The sequence below is a fragment of the Pseudophryne corroboree genome, chromosome 6 (assembly GCF_028390025.1).
Source record: "Pseudophryne corroboree isolate aPseCor3 chromosome 6, aPseCor3.hap2, whole genome shotgun sequence".
NCBI classification, from domain to species: Eukaryota; Metazoa; Chordata; class Amphibia; order Anura; family Myobatrachidae; genus Pseudophryne; species Pseudophryne corroboree.
In genome coordinates this window covers 60,974,579-60,999,247 of record NC_086449.1, presented here as the reverse complement: position 1 = coordinate 60,999,247, position 24,669 = coordinate 60,974,579, and the positions used below count along the sequence as shown (strand labels likewise).

Sequence of the window (24,669 nt, the reverse complement as noted above, 5' to 3'; positions counted from 1 at the left end):
GAAACGGAGGAGTGGTTGGGCGAACGCTGGGTGTGTTTGTGACGTCAAACCAGGAACGACAAGCACTGAACTGATCGCACAGGCAGAGTAAGTCTGAAGCTACTCTAAAACTGCTAAGTAGTTTGTGATCGCAATATTGCGAATACATCGGTCGCAATTTTAAGATGCTAAGATACACTCCCAGTAGGCGGCGGCTTAGCGTGTGTAACTCTGCTAAATTCGCCTTGCGACCGATCAACTCGGAATGAGGGCCATGGTTTGATGAGTTTGGTGTGGAAGAACTTGACTGGTTCACCCAGAGCCCTAGCCTCAACCCCACTGAACGCCATTGGGATGAACTGGAACGAAGATTGTAAGCAAGGCCTTCTCGTCCAACACCAGTGCCTGACCTCAAAAATGCTCTACAGAATGAATGGGCACAAATTTATACAGAAACACTCCAAAAGCTTGTTAAAAAGCCTTCCAAGACGTTATAGCTTCAGAAGCTGTTATAGCTGCAAAAGGGGGAACCACCTCCATATTAAAGTATATGTATTTGAATACAATGTCATTAATATCCCTGTTGGTGTAGTGGTCAGGCATCCAAATATTTTTGTCCATATAGTGTATTTTTGAATTATGGAAAGTATCATGGGTGATACTGTGGCATCCCTCCCCCCTTTGCAGCTGGCCGGAATATGCAAATTCCTCATAAAACAGTCAAAATAACCACTATTCATCTTAGTTTATATACAGTATAATATACCCCTTGATTCATTACTATTGCTAGAAATGTATTTCAAAAACTAATATGGAGATAACAACATGAATGGAAAAAAAATGTTGTTGCCAATTTATTAGATGTACAATAATAGGATTTTAATACCTACCGGTAAATCCTTTTCTCCTAGTCCGTAGAGGATGCTGGGGTCTACTTCACTACCATGGGGTATAGACGGTTCCGCAGGAGCCATGGGCACTTTAAGACTTTTCAAAGGGTGTGAACTGGCTCCTCCCTCTATGCCCCTCCTCCAGACCTCAGTTATAGGAACTGTGCCAAAGGAGACGGACATTTTGAGGAAAGGATTTACTTTTATACTAATGGTGAGATTCATACCAGCTCACACCTCAACCATGCCGCACAACATGGCATTCAACATAACACACGCCAACAGGCATGAACCATTTACAGCAACATGCTGAAAACAAATGTAACACAACTTGTGTAACTATAATGAAGAAACTGCAGGTAAAGTACGCACTGGGTCGGGTGCCCAGCATCCTCTACGGACTAGGAGAAAAGGATTTACTGGTAGGTATTTAAATTCTATTTTCTCATACGTCCTAGAGGATGCTGGTGTTCACTTCAGTACCATGGGGTTATACCAAAGCTCCAGTACGGGCGGAAGAGTGCGGATGACCCTGCAGCACCGACTTACCAAACTTGAGGTCGTCATCGGCTAAAGTGTCAAACTTATAAAATTTAGCAAATGTGTTTGCACCAGACCAAGTAGCTGCTCAGCAAAGTTGTAAAGCTGAGACTCCCCGGGCATCCGCCCAGGATGAGCCCACTTTCCTAGTTGAATGGGCCTTCACCGACTTCGGTATCGGCAATCCTGCCCTGAGAATTAGCGTGCTGAATCGCCCCTCTGATCCAGCGCGCAATAGTCTGCTTAGAAGCAGGACACCCAATCTTGTTGGGAGCATACAGGACAAACAGAGCCTCTGTTTTCCGTATCCGAGCTCTAACCACATCTAGAGACTTTGACTCAGTGAACGTGTCAGTAGCTACTGGCACCACAATAGGTTGGTTTATGTGGAAAGATGAAACCACCTTTGGAAGAAAATGTTGGTGAGTTCTCAACTCCGCCCTATCTTCATGGAAGATCAGGTAAGGGCTCTTGTGAGACAAGGCCCCCAACTCAGACACCCGCCTTGTGGAGGATGCCAAGGCCAAAAGCATCACCACTTTCCAAGTGATAAACTTAAATTTTATCTCTTGCAGAGGTTCAAACCAATCTGATTGAAGGAACTGCAGCACCACCTTAAGATCCCACGGTGCCACTGGAGGCACAAATGGAGGCTGGATGTGCAGAACCCCTTTCACGAACGGATGAACTTCTGGAAAGGAGGCCAACTGTTTTTGAAAGAAAACTGATAAGGCCGAAATCTGGACATTGACTGACCCCAATCTTAGTCCTGCATCCACACAAGCCTGCAGAAAATGGAGAAAACGTCCTAATTAAAACTCTTCCATTGGAGACTTCTTGGATTCACACCAAGACACATATTTTCTCCAAATATGGTGGTAATGTTTAGACGTTGCTCCTTTCCTGGCCTGAATAAGAGTGGGGATGACTTCCTTGGGAATACCCTTTTGGGCTAGGATCCGGCTCTCAACAGCCATGCCGTCAAACGTAGTCGCGGTAAGTCTCGATACACACACACGGCCCCTGCTGTAGTAGGTCCTCTCGAGGAGGAAGAGGCCGAGGATTTTTTATGAGCAACTCCTGAAGATCTGGATACCAAGACCTCCTTGGCCAGTCTGGGGCATTGAAGATTGCTCAAACTCTTGTTCTTCTTATTATTCTGAGAACTTTTGGAATCAGTGGAAGTGGAGGGAACACATATACCGACAGAAACACCCACTGGGTCACTAGTGCATCCACTGCTATTGCATGAGGGTCTCTCGACCTGGAACAATATCTCCCGAGCTTCTTGTTTAGACGAGATGCCATCATGTCTACTTGAGGAACTCCCAAAAGACTTGTCACTTCTACGAAGACTTCTTGGTGGAGGCCCCACTCTCCTGGATGGAGATCGTGTCTGCTGAGGAAGTCTGCTTCCCAGTTGTCCACTCCCGGAATGAAAATTGCTGACAGAGCTGTTATATGTCTTTCTGCCCAGAGGAGAATCCTTGTCACCTCTGCCATTGCCGCTCTGCTTTTCGTTCCGCCCTGCTTGTTTATTTATGCGACTGCCGTTACATTGTCCGACTGGATCTGCACGGGATGATCTTGAAGAAGTAATACCGCTTGTAGAAGGCCGTTGTAAATGGCTGTCAATTCCAGAACGTTTATGTGAAGGCAGGCTTCCTGACTTGACCATTTACCTTGGAAGCTTTCCCACTGTGTGACAGCTCCCCAGCCTCGGAGACTTGCATCCGTGGTTACCAGGACCCAGTCCTTAATCCCGAACCTGCATCCCTCTAGTAGGTGAGAACTGTGTAGCCACCACAGGAGCGAAATCCTGGTTTTGGAGGACAGGATTATCTTCAGGTGCATGTGTAGGTGGGATCCAGACCACTTGTCAAACAGGTCCCACTGGAATACTCTGGCATGAAATCGGCAAAACTGTATGACCTCGTAGGCTGCCACCATTTTCCCCAACAACCGTATGCATTGATGGATCGACACACTTGTTGGTTTCAATATTTGTTTGACCAATTGCTGGATTTCCAGAGCCTTTTCCACTGGAAGAAATACTCTCTGTACTTCTGCGTCCAGAATCATCCCTAAAAGGACAATCTTGTCGTTGGTTCCAACTGTGACTTTGGAAAATTTATGATCCAACCGTGTTGTTGGAGTATTGACAGGGGGAGTGCGATGTTCTGCACCAACTGTCCCCTGGATCTCGCTTTTATCAGGAGATTGTCCAGATAAGGAATTATATTGACTCCTTTTAGATGAAGGAGGACCATCATCTCCGCTATCACCTTGGTGAATATCCTCGGTGCCGTGGAAAGTCAGAACGGCAACGTCTGGAACTGGTAATGGCAATCCTGTACTGCGAATCCCAGATAAGCTTGGTGAGGAGTATAAATGGGAAATTGCAAGTAAGCATCCTTTATGTCTACTGACATCATAAAGTCCCCCTCCTCCAGACTAGATATCACTGCCCTCAGGGATTCCATCTTGAACTTGAACCTTTTCAGGAAGAGATTCAGATTTTTCAGGTTTAAAATTGGTCTGACGAGCCATCTGGCTTCAGAACTACGAAGAGGCTTGAATAAAAACCTTCTCCTCTTTGTGACAAAGGTACCAGGATAAAGACCTGATCCTGACATAGTTTTTGAATTGCAGTTGTTACTGCCTCTCTTTCTGGAAGAAAAGCTGGCAAGGTCGATTTGAAAAATCGGCATGGGGGGACGTCTTGAAACCCCAGTCTGTATCCCTGGGAAACTATTTGTAAGACCTGTGGGTCCAGGCCAGATTGAATCCAAATTTGACTGAAGAGTTTCAGACGTGCTCCCACCCCAGCGGACTCCCGCAAGGGAGCTCCAGCATCATGCTGTAGATTTGGCAGAAGTAGGGGTTGACTTCTGCCCCTGGGATCCTGGAGACGCTGCAAATTTCTTTCCTTTTCCCCTTCCCCTACCTGCAAAGAAGGGGGAACCTTTGGCCTTTTTGTATTTGTTGGGCCGAAAGGACTGCATGTGAGAATGATGTGTCTTTTTCACCGGTGTAGGAGCATTAGGCAAGAATGTCGACTTACCTGCGGTAGCCGCCGAGCCTAACGCATCCAGCCCATCACCAAATAAGGCCACACCTTTATACGGGAGAGCCTCCATATTTCTTTTGGAATCTGCATCAGCATTCCACTGGTGAATCCACAACGCCCTCTGAGCCGATACTGCCATGGTACCCAAGAGTCCAATATCCTTCATAGCTTCCAGCATGTATGCTGCAGCGTCTTTGATATTATCTAATGTTAGGAGTATCTCGTCTCTATCAATCGTGTCAATTTCTGATGACAAGTTATCTGACCATTTTTCAATAGCATGAGCAAGCAATGGTGGGTCTGAGCAGCGTTCCATTGGCCACATAAATACATTTTAAAGTGGTCTCCATTTTGCGGTCTGCCGGCCCCTTTAGTGAAGCCGTCCCAGGTGCAGGGAGGATCACCTTTTTTTGTCAACCTTGACAGTGCACTGTCTAACACCGGGGGTGACTTCCATCTTTTCCTGTCCTCTAAAGGAAAGGGATAAGCAATTTGAATCCTTTTGGGAATACGAAATTTCTTTTCAGGATTCACCCACACTCCCTCAAAAAGAGTATTGAGCTCGTTCGTGGGAAGGAGGGAAAGTTACCTTACATTTCTTTTCCTTATAGAAATAAGCCTTCTCCTGAGGTACAGTAGGGGCTTACGTAACTTCTAAAACCTCCTTTATAGCAACAATCATATATTGTATGTTATTTGCCAATGTAGGGTCTACCTCCCTGGAATCACTATCGTCGACACAAGAATCAGAGTCCGTGTCGGTATCAGTATGTACAATGTTTGCACACAGTCTTTTATGTGACCCAGAGGGGTTGCCTGCGGATGAGACAGCAGAACCCTGAAAAATCACATCTTCAACTGATTTTCTCCAACTTTCTGCATGAGACTCAGACTTATCTAATCTCCTACTGATATGATTCACACTATCACGTATTTCTTTCACCCATGCAGGCTCATGGTGTGCCGGCAGCGCCACCACATTACAACTCTGTGTCCCTAAAATTACTCCCTCAGGGGAAGAACTCCCTGCCTCAGACATGTCACACACATGCACAACCACACCACAGACACTCCGGGACTTATAGGGGACAGACCCACAGTAAAATCTGTCAGAAGGACAGAGATAGGAGCAACCAGTTCACAAACCCAGCGCCAGTAACACAATGCCTGTGAAACATAAAATGCCCACTGACATACAGCGCTTTTTTATATGTAATACAAAGCACCAAATTCCCTGTGCCCCCCCCCCCTTTTTTTTTGCACCCTGATACTTGTATTCAGCAATGGAGGAGGACTGGCGCTGGGCAGTGTGCTGGCTGACTGAGGAGGAAGCTCCGCCCCTGCAATGGCGCGTTTCTCCTCAGCGATTTTCACAATAATATTTATACTGGCGGGGGTAGGACTGTGCCATGCCCCCTTTCTGCCAGTTTAATCAGGTTTCATGCTGCCCAGGGCGCCCCCCCCCCCCCCCCCCCCCGCACCCTGCACCCTACAGTGCTTGTGTATAAGTGGGCAACATGGTGCGCTGCGCTTCCGCCACCCACGCGGTACCTTTAGCCGTCATCTTGATTGAAGATCTATCTTCTTACACTCACCTGTCTTCTGACTTCTGGCTCTGCAAGGGGGGTGACGTCGTGCTGTGGGAACGAGCATCTAGGCGCAGCTAGCATTCAGTTCCCTTCAGGAGCTAATGGTTTCCTGTCAGCTAGAAGCAGAGCCATGAAACTCTTTAGGAAGTTGGTTCCTACTTCTGCCCCCTCAGTCCCACGAAGCAGGGAGTCTGTAGCCAGCAGTTCTCCCTGAAAATAAAAAACCTAACATAAGTCTTTTCAGAGAAACTCAGTAGAGCTCCTCTGGAGGGCATCCAGTCTGCCTGGGCACATTTCTAAAACTGAGATCAGTCGCAAAAAAGGGGAAAAAAGACTAGGATGCGGGATTGGAGGGAAAGGGGAGAGGTAAGGTCAGTTGCACAGGATAAGAGTTTATAGAAAAGGCCCCTAATTCATATATTTTATTAATTATTCATATTTAGAGGGGGTGCTACCACAGATCATGTTGTAGATATGCAGCAAGGGGAAAGGAAGGGATCTGTCTTAGGTGCACAAAATTTAAAATATAACTTTTAATTGTTGCCGTTAAGAATTTTAGATTGTAGCGTATTCTACTGAGTAGCTAGTATGCGAAATATTAAAACCACAAATAACAAATATGTGAAAGTATAACAACACTGTGAATTACAAAAAAGAAGAAAATAAACAAAGATTTAAAAAAGAAAAATGAGCGTCTGTTTAGTTTGTTGCTAGTCACTCAAACTTGCAAAATCAGTCGCACATATGATTATTTCACCACATCTTAATTGGGTGAAGATTAAACAATCAGACCATAGAGCACAGTAATTAGCTTAGCCACAGAGCGCTGACTGTATACTTGATTCTGAGCCATATACATGGATGAAAAGTTATTGAAGTGATCAAATCACAATAGATCACAGCAATTGACAGAATATAACTATAGATTACCCACTGTATACTTGATTGCAATCCAATATTTATTTATTTATATACATTCATTATGTTGTGAAATCTTCCTGTATGTAATCGTTACACATTTGTTATAAATAACTGAGCTCCATCCATATATTATATTCAAACTCGCCCCCCTTATGTTGACCTAGATACTGTCGTTCTTTTCCAGGTTGACCCAATAAACCCATACCCTTAACCCAGCAAGACTGCCAGGGCATGATGGATCTTGGAGAACCACAAATGCCAGCACACCTGAGCATCAAGTGTCAACTGACCCCGGCATTAGTCACATACTAAAATATTAAAGTACTTTGAAGTGTTGTAAAAGAAAAAAAACAACTCCTCCTATACATCTCTTGTTTTCCTATAGGTTACTCACACATTTCAAAGGAATAGGTCTTCTTCATTTTATGTAGGTACCCACAGAAAAAAAAAATCACAAATAATGCACCATGTCTCTTGAGATCTGACCGGTAAATACATTTTGGCCCAGATTTATCATTACTTGGAGAGTGATAAAGTACCAACCAATCAGCTCCTAACTGTCATTTTTCAAACACAGCCTGTGACATTGCAGTTAGGAGCTGGTTGGACGGTACTTTATCATTGCGCTATTTATCACTCACACGGCTTGATAAATCTGGGCAATTGAGAGGTCACTTGTGGGTTCTCTCTCAGTTGGAACGAATGGGGCTATGCTGATTCGTCAGAGCGTAACAATTCCCAAGAAGGTGCCTCCTAGTGCAATATCATAACACACCAGTTGTGATACAAATCCAAAATTCAAAGTACGTCTGCCCGCTACAAAAAAGTAAAAAGTAATAAACGTCTCTGAACCAAACTCCGTGTTCTCTCTCAAAGTAGAACCACTTTGCTAGAACGATTCCAGGTATTTGTAATATTCATGGATACTAAGTATTCAATTCAACAAACAACCTCAGAAGAAAAACACAAATTCCCTAAAAATGAAGGGGTATATTCAATTGAAGTTGAAAGCTGCCGTCTGTCGAAAAGACGTCAGCTTTCGACTTTTTAAGATCGAATCGTGATTCGACCTATTCAATATATACTGATGTGAATGGGCAAATATTCTCTGTACAGCGCTGCGGAATATGTGTGCGCTATATAAATAACTGGTAATAATAACTGGTAATAATATAACCCCTAATTTTTCGACAAGTCGATAAGTTCGACTTGTCGAAAAGAACGTGGATCGTCGGAATAGCTTCCGATCCACGTGCTTGTGTCGAAAAAAACCCTTTTTCAACCATCTTAGTTTGACTTAAAAAAAAAGTCAAATGAGATGGGGAGAGCAGCGCCGGAGACTGGGAGAGCCGAGGCGGGGACGGGGTGAGCCGAGGCAGGGAAGGGGTGAGCAGCACTGGAGGATGTCACAGCCTTCGCTCACAGCAGCGTCCACCCGGCTCCAGCAAGCGAGACCTTGCTTGCTGGAGCCGGGTGGTTGCTGCCCTGAGCGGCGGCTGGCAGAGAGGAGGGACGGGGAGACGGGGAGCGCCGGTTGACGGGGAGCGCCGGCTGTGAGAGAGGAGGGACGGGGAGAGAGGGGGAGACGGGGAGCGGCGGCTGACGGGGACCGGCAGCTGTGAGAGGGGGACGGGGAGCGGCGGCTGTGACAGAGGAGGGACTGAGGGGGAAACGGGGGAGAGCTGCGGGCAGACAGGGGAGAGCGGAGCTACAGCAGCGGCTATGTAGCCGCTGCTGTAGCACTGCTCTCCCCCGTCTGTCCACGGCTCTCCCCCGTCTCCCCTCCCGCATCTCAATTCGACTTTTTTAAAAGTCGAATTGAGATGTCCATTGAATAGCCCAGGTCGGATGCATTCCGGCAAATGAATGACTTCAATTGTATATACCCTGAAGTATTTTAAATCTTATTTCTTTTTTATCATACTGTATATTACGTAGTATATATCCAAAGTGTAAGATTAAAATCATTTGCAGCTTATCTACAGTAAATCATACAGTGGAAATGTCTGCTTTCAGGTCATAATTCAGACCCTGATTGCTGTGGAGCAAAATCGCAAAGCGGCCGATTAACGAACGACTGAGCATGCGTATGGATCGTAATGCGCACGCGCGAGGCCAAACGGCAAAAAAATCCTGTGTCTTTTTTGATCGCTGGGTTACTCAAGTTGATTGACTGGAACCGAACGTTTGGGGGTGGTCACTGGCGCTACGTTAGATACTTTATCAGAGAGCACATTCATTTGGACCAGCATAGGCAACTTATAGCCATTACAAGACATTCAAAATCATATGGATATCTGTTGTATCGCCCTTGTGACTGAAGGGGTGGCAATAGGGATTGACACATATAAAACTACTGTCTGGAGTGATATGTGTAAGTGTCAATTGTGTTACAGACAAATCTGCTTATTTTTTATTTTTAGAGGACTGAATACTGAATGCATTGGCCGGGATTTAATGTAGTCTGAGTTCGGCGGCCATGTGGAATGTTGGCTGAACTAGGATATTTTTTTAAAGGGGCAACCATGTACAATGCATGTACATTATTGCTGCTTTAAAAAAAAAAATCCAAGATCGGCTGGCATCCCGCACGGCTGCCAAAGTTGGACTACATTACATCCCGGCCAATATCTGCAAGCAAATCAGCAGTACGTATATATTTGGACTGAGAAAAAAATTGTCACTTGAATGCAACATCAATTGTACGGGACACATTTATGTTTGAGGTCATAAGAAAATAAATAATGAACAATTATCACTTGAAATTCCGAAGAAGTTTGTTGACTTGCAAAAGCCTACAATATTTACCCATCAACTGGTGGCTCTTTCATTGTCTCTATCTTCCAGTGCCAACTTTCCGGGAAATCTGATCTGGTTATTATATCAGCATCATCCACGTAATCTAGGTCGTCATCAGCTGATAAATACAGAATATGTTTTTTAACTTTAAATGTAAAAAAAACAGGATTTTGATACCTACTGGTAAATCCTTTTCTCCTAGTCCGTAGAGGATGCTGGGGTCCACTTCATGACCATGGGGTATAGACAGTTCCGCAGGAGCCATGGGCACTCTAAAGACTTTTCAATGGGTGTGAACTGGCTCCTCCCTCTATGCCCCTCCCCCAGACCTCAGTTATAGGAACTGTGCCCAGGGAGACAGACATTTCGAGGAAAGGATTTACTTTAAACTAGTGGTGAGATACATACCAGCTCACACCTTAACCATGCCGCACAACATGGCATTCAACAGAACACACGCCAACAGGCATGAACCAATTGCAGCAACATGCTGAAACTAATATAACACAACTTCTGTAACTCTAATAACAAAACTGCAGGTAAAGTACGCACTGGGTCGGGCGCCCAGCATCCTCTACGGACTAGGAGAAAAGTATTTACCGGTAGGTATCAAAATCCTGTTTTCTCATACGTCCTAGAGGATGCTGGGGTCCACTTCATGAGCATGGGGTTTATACCAAAGCTCCAGTACGGGTGGGAGAGTGCGGATGACCCTGCAGCACGATTGACCGAACTTGAGGTCTTCATCGGCCAAGGTGTCAAACTTGTAGAATTTAGCAAATGTGTTTGATCCCGACCAAGTAGCTGCTCGGCAAACTTGCAATGCCGAGACCCCCCGGGCAGCCGCCCAGGATGAGCCCACCTTCCAAGTGGAATGGGCCTTCACCGACATCGGTAACGGCAATCCAGCCGTAGTATGAGCGGGCTGAATCGTACTTCTGATTCAACGCGCAATAGTCTGCTTGGAACCAAGACACACAATCTTGTTGGGAGCATACAGGACAAACAAAGACTCTGTTTTCTTTATTCGAGCTGTTCTAGCGACATAAATCTTCAAAGCCCTAACCACATCTAGAGACTTTGACTCAGTGAACGTGTCAGTAGCTACTGGCACCACAATAGGTTGGTTTATGTGGAAAGATGAAACTACCTTCGGAAGAAAATGTTGACGAATCCTCCACTCTGCCCTATCTTCATGGAAGATCAGGTAAGGGCTCTTATGAGACAATGCCCCAAATTCAGACACCCGCCACGCGGATGTCAATGCCAAAAGCATCACCACTTTCCAACCAAGTGAGAAACTTCAACTCTATCTCCTGTAGAGGCTCAAACCAATCTGATTGAAGGAACTGCAACACCACATTAAGGTCCCATGGTGCCACTGGAGGCACAAATGGAGGCTGGATGTGCAGAACCCCTTTCACGAAGGTCTGAACCTCTGGAAGAGAGGCCAATTGTTTTTGGAAGAACACTGACAAGGCCGAAATCTGGACCTTGATTGATCCCAATCATAGGCCCGCCTCCACACCAGCCTGCAGAAAATGAAAAAAAAAACGTCCCAACTTAAACTCTTCCGTTGGAGCCTTCTTGAATTCTGATCAAGACACATGTTTTCTCCATATACGGTGGTAATGTTTCGACGTTACTCCTTTCCTAGCCTGAATAAGGGTGGGGATGACTTCCTTGGGAACGCCCTTTCGGGCTAGGATCCGGCGCTCAACAGCCATCCCATCAAATGTAGCCGCAGTAAGTCTTGATACACGCACGGCCCCTGCTGCAGCAGGTCCTCGTGAAGAGGAAGAGGCTGAGGATCTTCTATAAGCAACTCATGAAGATCTGGGTACCAAGCCCTCCTTGGCCAGTCTGGGGCAATGAAGATTGCTCGAACTCTTGTTCTTCTTATGATCCTGAGCACTTTTGAGATCAGCGGAAGTGGAGAGAAGACATACACCGACTGGAACACCCACTGGGCTACCAGCGCATCCACTGTTATTGCTTGAGGGTCTCTCAACCTGGAACAATATTTCTGAAGCTTCTTGTTGAGACGAGATGCCATCATGTCTACTTGAGGAACTCCCCAAAGACTTGTCACCTCTGTGAAGACTTCTTGGTGTAGGCCCCACTCTCCTGGATGGAGATCGTGTCTGCTGAGGAAGTCTGCTTCCCAGTTGTCTACTCCCGGAATGAAAATTGCTGACAGAGCCTTTACATGTCTTTCTGCCCAGAGGAGGATCTTCGTCACCTCTGCCATTGCCGCTCTGCTTTTCGTTCCGCCCTGCCTGTTTATGTATGAGACTGCTGTTACATTGTCCGACTGGATCTGCACGGGATGATCTTGAAGAAGATGTACCGCTTGTTGAAGGCTGTTGTAAATGGCTCTCAATTCCAGCACGTTTATGTGAAGGCAGGCTTCCTGACTTGACCATTTTCCCTGGAAGTTTTCTCCCTGAGTGACAGCTCCCCAGCCCCGGAGACTTGCATCCGTAGTTACCAGGAGCCAGTCCTGAATCCCGAACCTGCGTCCCTCTAGTAGGTGAGAACTGTGTAGCCACCACAGGAGCAAAAACCTGTCTTTTCATGACAGGATTATCTTCCGGTGCATGTGTAGGTGGGATCCCGACCACTTGTCCATCAGGTCCCACTGGAATACTCTGGCATGGAACCTGCGAAACTGTATGTCCTCGTAGGGCGCCACGATTTCCCCCACCAACCGAATGCACTGATGGATTGACACACTCGATGGTTTCAATATCTGTTTTACCATTTTCTGGATTTCCAGAGCCTTTTCCACCGGAAGAAATACTCTCTGAACTTCTGTGTGCAGAATCATCCCGAGAAAAGACAATCTTGTCGTCGTTTCCAACTGTGACTTTGGATAATTTATGATCCAACTGTTTTGTAACAACTGCTCCCTGGATCTCGCCTTTATCAGGAGATCGTCTAGATAAGGAATTATCTTGACTCCTTTTTGACGCAGGAGAACCATCATCTCCGACATCACATTGGTGAATATCCTCGGCGCCGTGAAGAGACCGAAAGGTAACATCTGGAATTGGTAATGGCAATCCTGAACCTTGAATCTCAGTTAATCCTAGTGAGGAGGATAAATGGGAAAATGCAGGTAAGCATCTTTTATGTCTACAGACACCACTGCCTTCAGTGATTCCATTTTGAACGTCAATTGTTTCAAGCAGAGATTCAGATTTTTCAGGTTTAGGATCGGTCTGACCGAGCCGTCCTGCTTCGGAACTGCAAAAAGGCTTGAATAAAACCCCTCCCCTTGTTGTGACAAAGGTACCAGGACTATGACCTGATTCTGACATAATTTTTGGATTGCCGCTGTTACTGCTTCCCTTTCTGGAAGAGAAGCTGGCAAGGTCGATTTGAAAAATCGGCATGGGGGAACGTCTTGAAACTCCAGTTTGTATCCCTGGGACACTATTTGCAACACCCAGGGTTCCAGGCCAGACAGAATCCAACTTTGGCAAAGGAGCCCCAGCGTCATGCTGAAGATTTGGCAGAAGTAGGGGTAGACTTCTGCTCCTGGGAACCTGAAGCTGCTGTGGACTTCTTTCCCTTTCCCCTTCCCCTACCCGCAAAGAAGGAGGAACCTCTCGCTTTTTTGTATTAATTGGGTCGAAAGGACTGCATGTGAGGGTGATATGTCTTTTTTGTCGGTGCAGGCGCAGAGGGCAAAACTGTCGACTTACCTGCGGTAGCCGCCGAGCCTAACGCATCCAGTCCATCGCCAAATAAGGCCTTACCATTATATGGGAGAGCCTCCATATTTCTTTTGGAGTCTGCATCCACGTTCCACTGGCGAATCCACAACGCCCGCCGAGCCGATACTGCCATGGTAGTGGCTTGTGAACTCAAGAGTCCAATATCTTTCATCGCTTCTAGCATGTATGCGGCAGCATCTTTGATATTCCCTAACTTAAGGAGTATCTCATCTTTATCAATCGTGTCAATTTCTAATTACACGCTTTCTGACCATTTTTCAATAGCGCGACTCACCCACGCGCAAGCAATTGTGGGCCTGAGCAGCGTACCATTGGAAACATAAATGGATTTCAATGTAGTTTCCATCTTTCAGTCTGCCGGCTCTTTTAGTGAAGCCGTGCCAGGTGCAGGGAGAATTACCTTCTTTGTCAACCTGGACAGTGCACTGTCTAACACAGGGGGTGACCCCCATTTTTTCCTATCCTCCACCGGGAAAGGATATGCTGAATTCTCTTGGGAATACGAAATTTATTTTCGGGATTCACCCACATCCCTTCAAAGAGTGTATTAAGCTCGTAGGAAGGAGGGAAAGTGACCTTAGATTTATTTTCTTTATAGAAATAAGCCTTCTCCTGAGGTACAGGAGTGGCTTCCGTGACTTCCAGAACTTCCCTTATAGCCACAATCATATATTGTATATTTTTTGCCAATTTATGATCTATTTCTCTGGAGTCACTATCGACGACACAAGGGCCCTCATTCCGAGTTGATCGGTCGCAAGGCGAATTTAGCAGAGTTACACACGCTAAGCCGCCGCCTACTGGGAGTGAATCTTAGCTTCTTAAAATTGCGACCGATGTATTCGCAATATTGCGATTACTAACTACTTAGCAGTTTCAGAGTAGCTCCAGACTTACTCTGCCTGTGCGATCATTTCAGTGCTTGTCGTTCCTGGTTGACGTCACAAACACACCCAGCGTTCGCCCAGGCACTCCCACCGTTTCCCCGGCCACTCCTGCGTTTTTTCCGGAAACGGTAGCGTTTTCAGCCACACGCCCCTGAAACGCCGTGTTTCCGCCCAGTAACACCCATTTCCTGTCAATCACATTACGATCGCCGGAGCGAAGAAAAAGCCGTGAGTAAAAATACTTTCTTCATAGTAAAGTTACTTGGCGCAGTCGCAGTTCGAACATTGCGCATGCGTACTAAGCGGATTTTCACTGCGATGCGATGAAAAATACCGAGCGAACAACTCGGAATGAGGGCCAAGAATCAGTGTCCGTGTCGGTTTCAGTACTCATAATATTCGCAAATGGTCTCTTATATGACCCAGAGGGGTCGCCTGCGGATGGAAGAACAGAGCCCTGAAAAATCACATCCTCCACAGATTTTCTCCAGCACACAGCAAGAGATTCAGACTTATCTAATCTCCTATTGATATGATGCATACTATCAATTATTTCTTTCACCCATGCAGGATCTTGGTGTGCTGGCAGCGCCACCACATTACACTTCTGTGCCCCTAAAATGGTTTCCTCTGAAGAGGAACTCCCTGCCTCTGACATGTCTTACAGACGTGTACAACACACACACAGACACACTGGGACTTATAGGGGACAGACCCACAGTAAAATCTGTCAGAGGGACACAGTTTAGTAGCAGCCAGTTCACAACCCCAGCGCCAGTATCTAATGCCTGTGTACACAGAATGCCCACTGACATGCAGCACTTTTTACACAGTTAAACACACTTGTAAAGCACCAAATTCGCTTGTGCCCCCCCTGTTTTGCACCCTGATACTTGTAGTCAGAAGTGAAGGAGGACCAGCGATGTCTCTGCAGCCTGAGGAGAGAGAAAATGGCATTGAGCAGTGTACTGGCTGCCTGAGGAAGAAGCTCCACCCTTTTTACCTCAGAAACTTTTCATAATATTTATACTGGCGGGGGTAGGGCTGTGCCTAGGCATCTTATGCCCCCTTTTTGCCAGTTTATAGAGGTGTTTTTGCTGCCCAGGGCACCCCCCCGCACCCTGTAGTGCCTGTGTGTGTGGGCAGCAGTGGAGCGCTGCGCTCCCGCCAGCCACGCTGTACCTCAGCCATCACTTTTCTTGATAGAAGATCTGTCTTCTTCTACTCACCTGTCTTCTGACTTCTGGCTCTGTGAGGGGGGTGACGGCGTGCTGTGGGAGTGAGCATCTAGACACAGCTAGCATTCAGTACCCTTCAGGAGCTAATGGTGTCATGTCAGCCAGAAGCAGAGCCATGAAACTCTTCAGGAAGTTGGTTCCTACTTCTGCCCCCTCAGTCCCACGAAGCAGGGAGACTGTTGCCAGCAGTTCTCCCTGAAAATAATAAACCTAACATAAGTCTTTTCAGAGAAACTCAGTAGAGCTCCTCAGAGTGCATCCAGTCTGCCTGGGCACATTTCTAAAACTGAGATCTGGGGAAGGGGCATAGAAGGAGGAGCCATTTCACATCCATTGAAAAGTCTTAAGAGTGCCCATGGCTCCTGCGGAACAGTCTATACCCCATGGTCATGAAGTGGACCCCAGCATCCTGTAGGATGTATGAGAAATTAATGTAACTGTGACAAAATTCTATCAAATCAGTGATTTCTTCATAAAATATATTATTTCAGTTCTCTCTCAGTAAACGGTAGAAAATGACAATTACTGCACACTCCTGTTTATTGCCATACCTAACAAATTGCAGCCTAAAGGGCTCATTCTCAGTCAGACGCACTTCTTTTCATGGACACAAATATACTGCAGCAAGTTTTAGCATACTGTGAATGCACAGAAGCTACTTTATGCAATGTTCTATGATGACAAATATATAGCTGTGGCTGTGGAATCACATCTTAGGAAACAGGGGATTTATATTGAAATATAAAATACTTTTCCTCCCACACAAGGCCATTCACCAAACTGCACCAACGCACATCTCTTCGCTTATCTCAAAATATCTCCCAACCTGGCCTCTCCGCTCTTCACAAGATCTACGTCTCTCACCACACTCATTACTCGCACGATAGCAAGACTTTCTTTGGATTGCACCCACCCATGCACTATAAGACTCTCCTCTAGTCTCCAAACCTTTATGGGTTCCCTGAAAACTCACCTCTTCAGGCAAGCTTATAAAATTCCAGAACCGCTCACATTACCTTCATAAGCATTCCTATCCAATTACTTCCCCGCTGTACAGTACACTTATATGCTCACATATTTTCACTTTCTTCACTTCCCCATCCTCCTGACCCCAAACCAACATTGCTGGGTTACCATATTATACCTACTTCCCTATAGATTGTAAGCTTGCGAGCAGGGCCTTCCTACCTCTATGACTGTCTGTTATTACCCAGTCTTGTTTTTTCACTGTTTGCAACTGTTTTGTTTTATGTTATCACTGTTTCCAATTGTAAAGTGCAATGGAATTTGCTACGCTATATAATAAATGCTGTATTTTCCCTTCAACTCCGGTCTCCTTACATCTTGATAGGTCATCATTCTCAGTTAGTTCCTTCTCAGATGCCTTCAGCTTCTCAAATTGCTTGCAGCAGTCAAGGAAGGCATCAATACACTTCTGTCCTGCCTGGATAATACGGGAGCGCCGCTCACAGCTGTGACCCATGGGGTTAACATGCATGCCGTCATAACAGCATGTCTTCTCCAGGCCTATGTATTTGTTAGCTGCAATATAAAGACACATCGTTGTCAGATTTTTTTATTCTGAAAACCGCCCTCCCGCCCCAAAATAATTTAAATAACAAACATAAAGCATTGAAAAAAGACAGGTGTGATTGTGTTTAGTAGTGAAAGTAGATTCTAACAAAAAAAAAAAAAAACCTGGCAGTTTATTCTAAGGAAAATATAGATAATGTTTTGTGATCTAAATGGTGAACTGCATACTTCCCAACTGTCCCGATATCGGTGCAACAGTCCCATTTTTCTTGGACTGTCCTGCTGTCCCACCCAGTGGCGCACCCAGGGGGGTTTCCGAGCACCCAGTAACCCCCCTCCAGTAAAAAAATAAAAAATGTATGTATATATATATATATATATATATATATGTGTAGATATATGTATATATATATATATATATATATATATATACACACACACACACAGACACACTAGTTTTACGGACCCAGCATATACTGGGTCACCTCAGTCCCCACCCCCGTGATTGGCTCCGCCCAGTTCTGGAAAACCCCCCCATGCAAATCCTGCATTTGCCACTGCCACCCGCACGTGGCAGTGTCCTGCGGTGATGGTGGTGGTGGTAGGGCAGTTGGGAGACCTCTCACTGCTGCTCCGCTGAGCAGAGCAGTCGTGAATAGCCACCATGAGAGGTCTGGGGGGCATAGACAGCAGCTCACAGTGCGCTGATCATGCCCCCACATCGGCTAAAATGGGGGTGTGGCCCATGATCAGTGAGACCATGCCCCCTAGCCATGAGGTCATGCCCCTAGTGTGAGGCCATACCCCCTAATTTTGGCCATGCATGCGACGATGGCTGCCTCCCAACTTTAGAATGTAAGACTGTAAACAATGCAATTTCAATAAAATAAACCAGTTATTACTTGAGGTAGTGTTGAACAGGGTCGGACCGGACCACAGGGGCACACTGGCCCACCTCCTACTCTGGGGATCAGGTATCAAACAGTGAAATTGATTTATACATATTTTGTTAGGATATGGTGCACTCTGTACCTGTTTTCTTCTGTGTACCAGTCTATGGGTGCATCCCCTAGTGTTAGACCTCGAAGGCGGAGTTATACTGTATGATGTAAGTTCCTGTTCCTCCAACTCAGAGAGAGTGAGGAGAGTGTGACACACAGAGACTGAGACACAGAGTCCCGGTGTACAAGTGTGCAGAGCTGAGACTGGGAGCGGATCTCAGCCACAGAGACTCACAGTGTTCCAGTGCATGTATCATCTTCTCTACAGCAGGAGTCAGACTGCACGGCTGTGCAGTCCTCCATGCTTCACCACCACAGCCATCTCCTGATAAGTACCGCTACTTAATGCTGTTACCTTGTGTGATATATGGGCCTCTGATTACCGATATCAGTGTTACATCTGAGTCACCTGTGTACCCTAAATAAACCTGCGTTACTGTTTAAGTCTTCAAGTATGTGGAGTGACGTCACCGCACCAGTTAGCCCAGTACACTCTGCCAACATATTTTACATTATACTGCACAGGGCTATGGTGTATTTTCTATGGGTATGGATTATTAGATCTACACTAAAAAGGTCTACAGTCAAAAGGTCTACCACTAATGGTAGACATGCATTAGGTCAACAGGGTCAAAAGGTTGACATGGAAATTGTCGACACAAGAAAGGTAGATGCAGAGTTTTTTTTCACTTTTCTGCCACAAAGAAGCCCTATTAGTGTACCATGTCCCCTCGCTTCGCTTGCCATGCTTTAGGCAAGGTGCCTCACGCCACTGCCGCCGCGCCTGGCACAGGTTACTATTCCCAATATCAAGGGGCCCAGACCATGCACTGGCTAATGGTTAGCCAAATCTCTGTGGTGGCTGGCCAGTACCCTGAGCATGGCGGCCCCCTACCACTGCATTCCCCCCCAGTGGACTCTTCAAGCCCTAGTCTGACACTTGTGTTGATCCAGGGGATTCATAAGCAGGAGTGTAACAAGAAAAATAGGAAACGTTGTGTAAAACATTACATAGATACCAAATATAACACAACGATAATGTATTGAAGACTTCCAGCACAAACAACAATGGTCAGCAGTACTGTACAGTAATGTAATAATATGAGTGTTTACGTGAACAGTCTAGCATAGATTGGGCTTGAAATGCTGGCGGTTGGGATGCCAGCGGTCAGAATACCGATCGTGGCATGATGATCCGCATTCCGATGATCAGAATCATGACAGGGGAAGGCAAGTATACTTACCTCCCCCACTGGCGCCATAACCCTCCCTTTTAGTAGCTTAAACCTAAATCCCACAGCTTAACCCTAACACTCCCTGGTGGTGCCTATCCCTAACCCCCCCCCCCCCCCCCCCACCTGCTGCCTACACCAAAACATTTTTTCCCAGGTGCAGGGCTGTCTTAGTAGCAATGTAGGCCCCTGGGCACAGCATAGCACTGGGGTGCCTACCCATCCTCCAGCGGTAGGGGTGGGGGGTGCGATCAGCGGCAGCTTTGATGTCCCTCGGGCAGTAGGGAGAGTTCTATCTTCCGCTCTGCATTTCAGCCCCCAGAAGTCTCATCAGACAGCCCAGCGTCACTCAGCTCACAATAGCCGTGGCTCATCCGACGTCCGCTCCCAGTGTCTCAAACACTGATGGCCCCAGTGATCAGTCGGGGGTAGCACTTTCTCACTATCGCTCAGCGGCCCCTCTACCAGGCATCACAGTGACTACAGCAGATGGGTGATCGATAGGAACCGTGTGTGTCTGTGTACGCATGCGTGTGGGTGTGTGTGGCGGCTGCTGCCCCTGGGCTGCAGCTGCAATCACACATTGCAGGGGAAACCGGTCAGCACATAAAAATACATGTGATGTTGTACAGTATGTAATATATGTGCTGGCTGCCTTACCCAGGGATCAGCAGCTGCAATGTGTGGTTGGAGCTGCAGCCCAGGGGCACTGGTGGACACTGTCATGCAGCACCACTCTCTGCCCTCTCTGCTGGAGCACCTCTCTCTTTCCTGGAAGCAGGGCTGTTTCTAGCCAATTTGGCTCCCAGAGCGAGATTTAAAAATGTGCCCCCACATGACATAAAAAACACCTAGATAAAAAAGAAAAACGTGTGCGTGCACCTGGCAAGGGGGCGTGGCCTCATCTAAATGGGTGTGGCCTAATTTAAATGGGCATGGCCTCGTCTGAATTGACTACCTCACAATCCAGTTTTTGACCCTGCTCCAACAGATCACGACCACCACAGGAAAAAAAAATTCTACCATATTAAACCCCACACAGTAATGCCCCTTTCACCATATTATGCCACACACCACAATGCCCTTGATACATTAAATCCCCACACTACGGCAGGCAAGAGTCCCCATTTCACACATTACGGCAGGTGTCCACATTTTACACATTGAGAGAGAGAGAGAATACTTACAGAGGCGATTACCGCTCTTCGGCCCGCCTCACCAGTCGCTCCTCGCACTGGCCTTTCCATCTTCCTAACTTGGATCCCCCTCTGTACTCCGCTCGGGATGGGGGGCAGGGGGAGGGTTTTGCGGTGTGACAGGGTTGCGTCGTGACGTAACGACGCAACCGCTTCATTCTGTGAAACTCCGCCCCCCGAGCGGGTTACTCGGGGAGAAATAGGTGGGGGAAGCAGGGAGCCACAGTTAGTGCCGCGGCGGGCACCCAGTGCGGTTGCACTGCTCGCCTGCCCCAAGAAACGGCCCTGCCCCTCAGGCTGCTGTAGAAATTCTCTCTGCCCCTTAGGCTGCTATAGCACCTCTCTCTGCCCCTTAGTCTGCTGTAGCACCTCTCTCTGCCCCTTAGGCTGCTATAGCACCTTTCTCTGCCCCTTAGGCTGCTATAGCACCTCTCTCTGCCCCTCAGGCTACTATAGCACCTCTCTCTGCCCTTTAGGCTGCTGTAGCACCTCTCTCTGCCCCTTAGGCTGCTATAGCACCTCTCTCTGCCCCTTAGGCTGCTATAGCACCTCTCTCTGCCCCTTAGGCTGCTATAGCACCTCTCTCTGCCCCTTAGGCTGCTGTAGCACCTCTCTCTGCCTATCAGGCTGGTATAGCACCTCTCTCTGCCCCTCAGGCTGCTATAGCACCTCTCTCTGCCCCTTAGGCTGCTATAGCACCTTTCTCTGCCCCTTAGGCTGCTATAGCACCTCTCTCTGCCCCTCAGGCTGCTATAGCACCTCTCTCTGCCCTTTAGGCTGCTGTAGCACCTCTCTCTGCCCCTTAGGCTGCTATAGCACCTCTCTCTGCCCCTTAGGCTGCTATAGCACCTCTCTCTGCCCCTTAGGCTGCTGTAGCACCTCTCTCTGCCTATCAGGCTGGTATAGCACCTCTCTCTGCCCCTCAGGCTGGTATAGTACCTCTCTCTGCCCCTCAGGCTGCTATAGCACCTCTCTCTGCCCCTCAGGCTGCTGTAGCACCTCTCTCTGCCCCTTAGGCTGCTATAGTACCTCTCTCTGCCCCTTAGGCTGCTGAAGCACCTCTCGCTGCCCCTTAGGCTGCTGAAGCACCTCTCTCTGCCCCTTAGGCTGCTGAAGCACCTCTCTCTGCCCCTTAGGCTGCTGAAGCACCTCTCTCTGCCCCTCAGGCTGCTGTGGTGCAGCTCTCTTTGCCCCTCAGGCAATTCTGGGACATTATTTTAATTGAAACAAGAAAATAATGTCCCAGTCCCAGAATTGCCTGAGGGGCAGAGAGATCTGTGCCGCAGCAGCCAGAGGGATTGTAAAATAGTGGGATTATCAGGTCTGGTATGGAAGTTCTAGGGTATTATTTTCATAGAGGCACTGCGGGATTATCAAGTCAGGGGTGGGAGGGCAATTTTGGTGTATATTCATTGAGAGTTTGGGGGGTTCATCTCAGTGGGGGGGTCAGTACAAAGGAGGGGGTGACAAAATATACTCTTGCTTCGGGCACTATGGCACCTAGCGCCTAGCTACACCTCTGCAGTACATCATTACTGGCGATTGTTCCTCCTCTTCTAGGTCTGTCCCATCTCCGTTGCAATGGGAGTCATTAGGGTGAAACTATTTTTTGTCAAAAATGTCCCTATTACGGACCATTTTTGTGTTTAACAGAAAGCATATACATTTGACTTTACTAACCCGTCATTTTTTCTGTTATGCAGAGCAAGGTCTTTGTGTTATACAGACAAGCAGTTTACATAGAATCATTCTTTGGATAGAATGCATATAACATTTGGAATAAAGGAGGGAACAGTAAAAAAAGGGTTTATATTGTGTTTGTCTGAAAATGAGCATTTGTGACTGCGCAGAGTCTCCGGAACGTGGCTTGCGGCTGCTAGTCTGTGTTTACCTTTACTGTCTTTATACTCAATCAGTGCAGCGGATGAACGACGTCGGCGATTTAATGTCGCTGGACATAAAGGATCTGAGGAAAAAAGGACAAGACAAAGATTTTAAGAGATTAACTAGATAACATTAATTAAGCAAGGGTCCTATAATTCTTGAAGCTGAAAACACTAACGCACCAATGACATAAAACTGGCTACTGTGCGCAAATTATTAACTCACTCAGTACCAGCCTGTCAAAATGACAGAAACAACATAACAGTAATGTCAGAGCAAGCGGCTGTGCGCACCCGGACGCGGAGCTTCACTTGAATTCAGAGGCGTATCTAGGGTAGGGCGAGTGGGGCACGTGCTCTGGGCGCCTTGGCAGGCCGAGGAGAGGGGGGCGCCGCCGGCGTCCAGGGCATCATGCCCCACTCGCCCCCGTCAACCCTAAATGTGAGGGGAGGAGAGCGCAGCGTCTCTCCCTCCCCTCACCTCCGCTGCCAGCACTGTGTCCGGTCTCCGGCGTTAGCCTATTAGAGCTTGCGGACCGGCTCCTGATTGGCTGCCGGTCCGCGAACTCTGATTGGCTAGCGAACCGGTGCCAGACAGCCGCCGGAGACCTGGAGCGGTGAGGGGAAGGAGAGGTGCTGCGCTGCGCTCTCCTCCCCTCACATATCAACATCAACAAGCGGTCGGTAAGTGACTGGGGGGGGAGGAGTCCGGTGGCACGGGGGGGTCCGGCGGCACAGTGGGGCATGTATCTGGCACCAAGTGGGGCCTAGCACTGTGGGGCATGTAACTGGCACTGTGGGGCAATGTATCTGGCACTGTGGGGCAATGTAACTGGCACTGTGGGGCAATGTAACTGGCACTGTGGGGCAATGTATCTGGCACTGTGGGGCATTGTATCTGGCACTGTGGGGCATTGTATCCGGCACTGTGGGGCAATGTATCTGGCACTGTGGGGCAATGTATCTGGCACTGTGGGGCAATGTATCTGGCACTGTGGGGCAATGTATCTGCCACTGTGGGGCAATGTATCTGGCACTGTGGGGCATGTATCCGGCACTGTGGGGCATTGTATCCGGCACTGTGGGGCATTGTATCCGGCACTGTGGGGCAATGTAACTGGCACTGTGGGGCATGTATCTGGCACTGAGTGGGGCATGTATCTGGCACTGTGGGGCAATGTATCCGGCACTGTGGGGCAATGTATCCGGCACTGTGGGGCAATGTAACTGGCACTGTGGGGCAATGTAACTGGCCCTGAGTGGGGCAATGTAACTGGCACTGTGGGGCAATGTATCCGGCATTGTGGGGCAATGTATCCGGCATTGTGGGGCAATGTAACCGGCACCGTGGGGCAATGTAACTGGCACTGTGGGCCATTTTCAGTGGCCACGCCCATTTATCACAACGTGCACCTTCAGCGCGCGCAAATGCTTCTTTTTGTGTGTGTTTTTTTTTGGGGGGGGGGGGGACGCCATTTTCCATCTTGCCCTGGGCTCCGAAAACCATAGATACGCCTCTGCTTGAATTGTTCCGGCGGGTGTCATCTATTGGCCGTCGGCACGCAAAACACTTGAATCCACTCCCACCCACAGAGACGAGAGGCCGCTTTTGCCTTCTATTATACAGGGTTCCCTTTAATCATGTTACCCTAAGTGTACAAGGATTCTGGTCCAATCAGAATGAGACAATACTGTCTACAAGAACACTGCCAACAATAATCTTCTCTGCACAATAATCCAAGCAGACCCTGGTAAAATGCTACTTGAAGCATTTTAACAGTGTCGGCCAGAGCCGGCCTTAGGCATAGGCAAACTAGGCAAATGCCTAGGGCATTTGGTATGCTTAGGGGCACCAGCAGCTTCTGCTGATTAAAATGATATGCGGCATGCCTATATTCTGTGTGTGACTGCGGCTGTATCTGCATATGAAATACTACATTGCAGTGCATTCCAGGAAATCACTGTAATGTAGCATTTTGTATGCAGATACAGCCACAGTCGCACACAGTATATAGGCATGCTGCATATTATTTTAATCAGCAGAAGCTGCTTGTGCATCCTAGCCACCTAGTAATGCATTTTCAGAAGAAAAAAAAGGCGCCAGACGTTAGCAGAGCTGCCAGATGACTCATGCTAGGCATCTCCTGCAGAACTAGTGGCGGTGCTAG

At 47.5% G+C, this 24,669-nt stretch overlaps 1 protein-coding gene across 1 annotated transcript in view; it reads right to left on the bottom strand.

Moving 5' to 3' along the window:
- The window catches only part of LOC134936131 (complement C3-like), a 275,194-nt gene that overhangs the window by 236,350 nt on the left and 14,175 nt on the right, over positions 1-24,669 (bottom strand). Inside the window, exons 4-6 of the mRNA XM_063931048.1 lie at positions 22,510-22,584; positions 16,998-17,198; positions 9,798-9,906 (exon numbers count right to left, since the gene is read on the bottom strand). Of these exons, the coding sequence (XP_063787118.1) occupies positions 9,798-9,906; positions 16,998-17,198; positions 22,510-22,584 (385 nt within the window). The remainder of the gene's footprint in view (positions 1-9,797; positions 9,907-16,997; positions 17,199-22,509; positions 22,585-24,669) is intronic.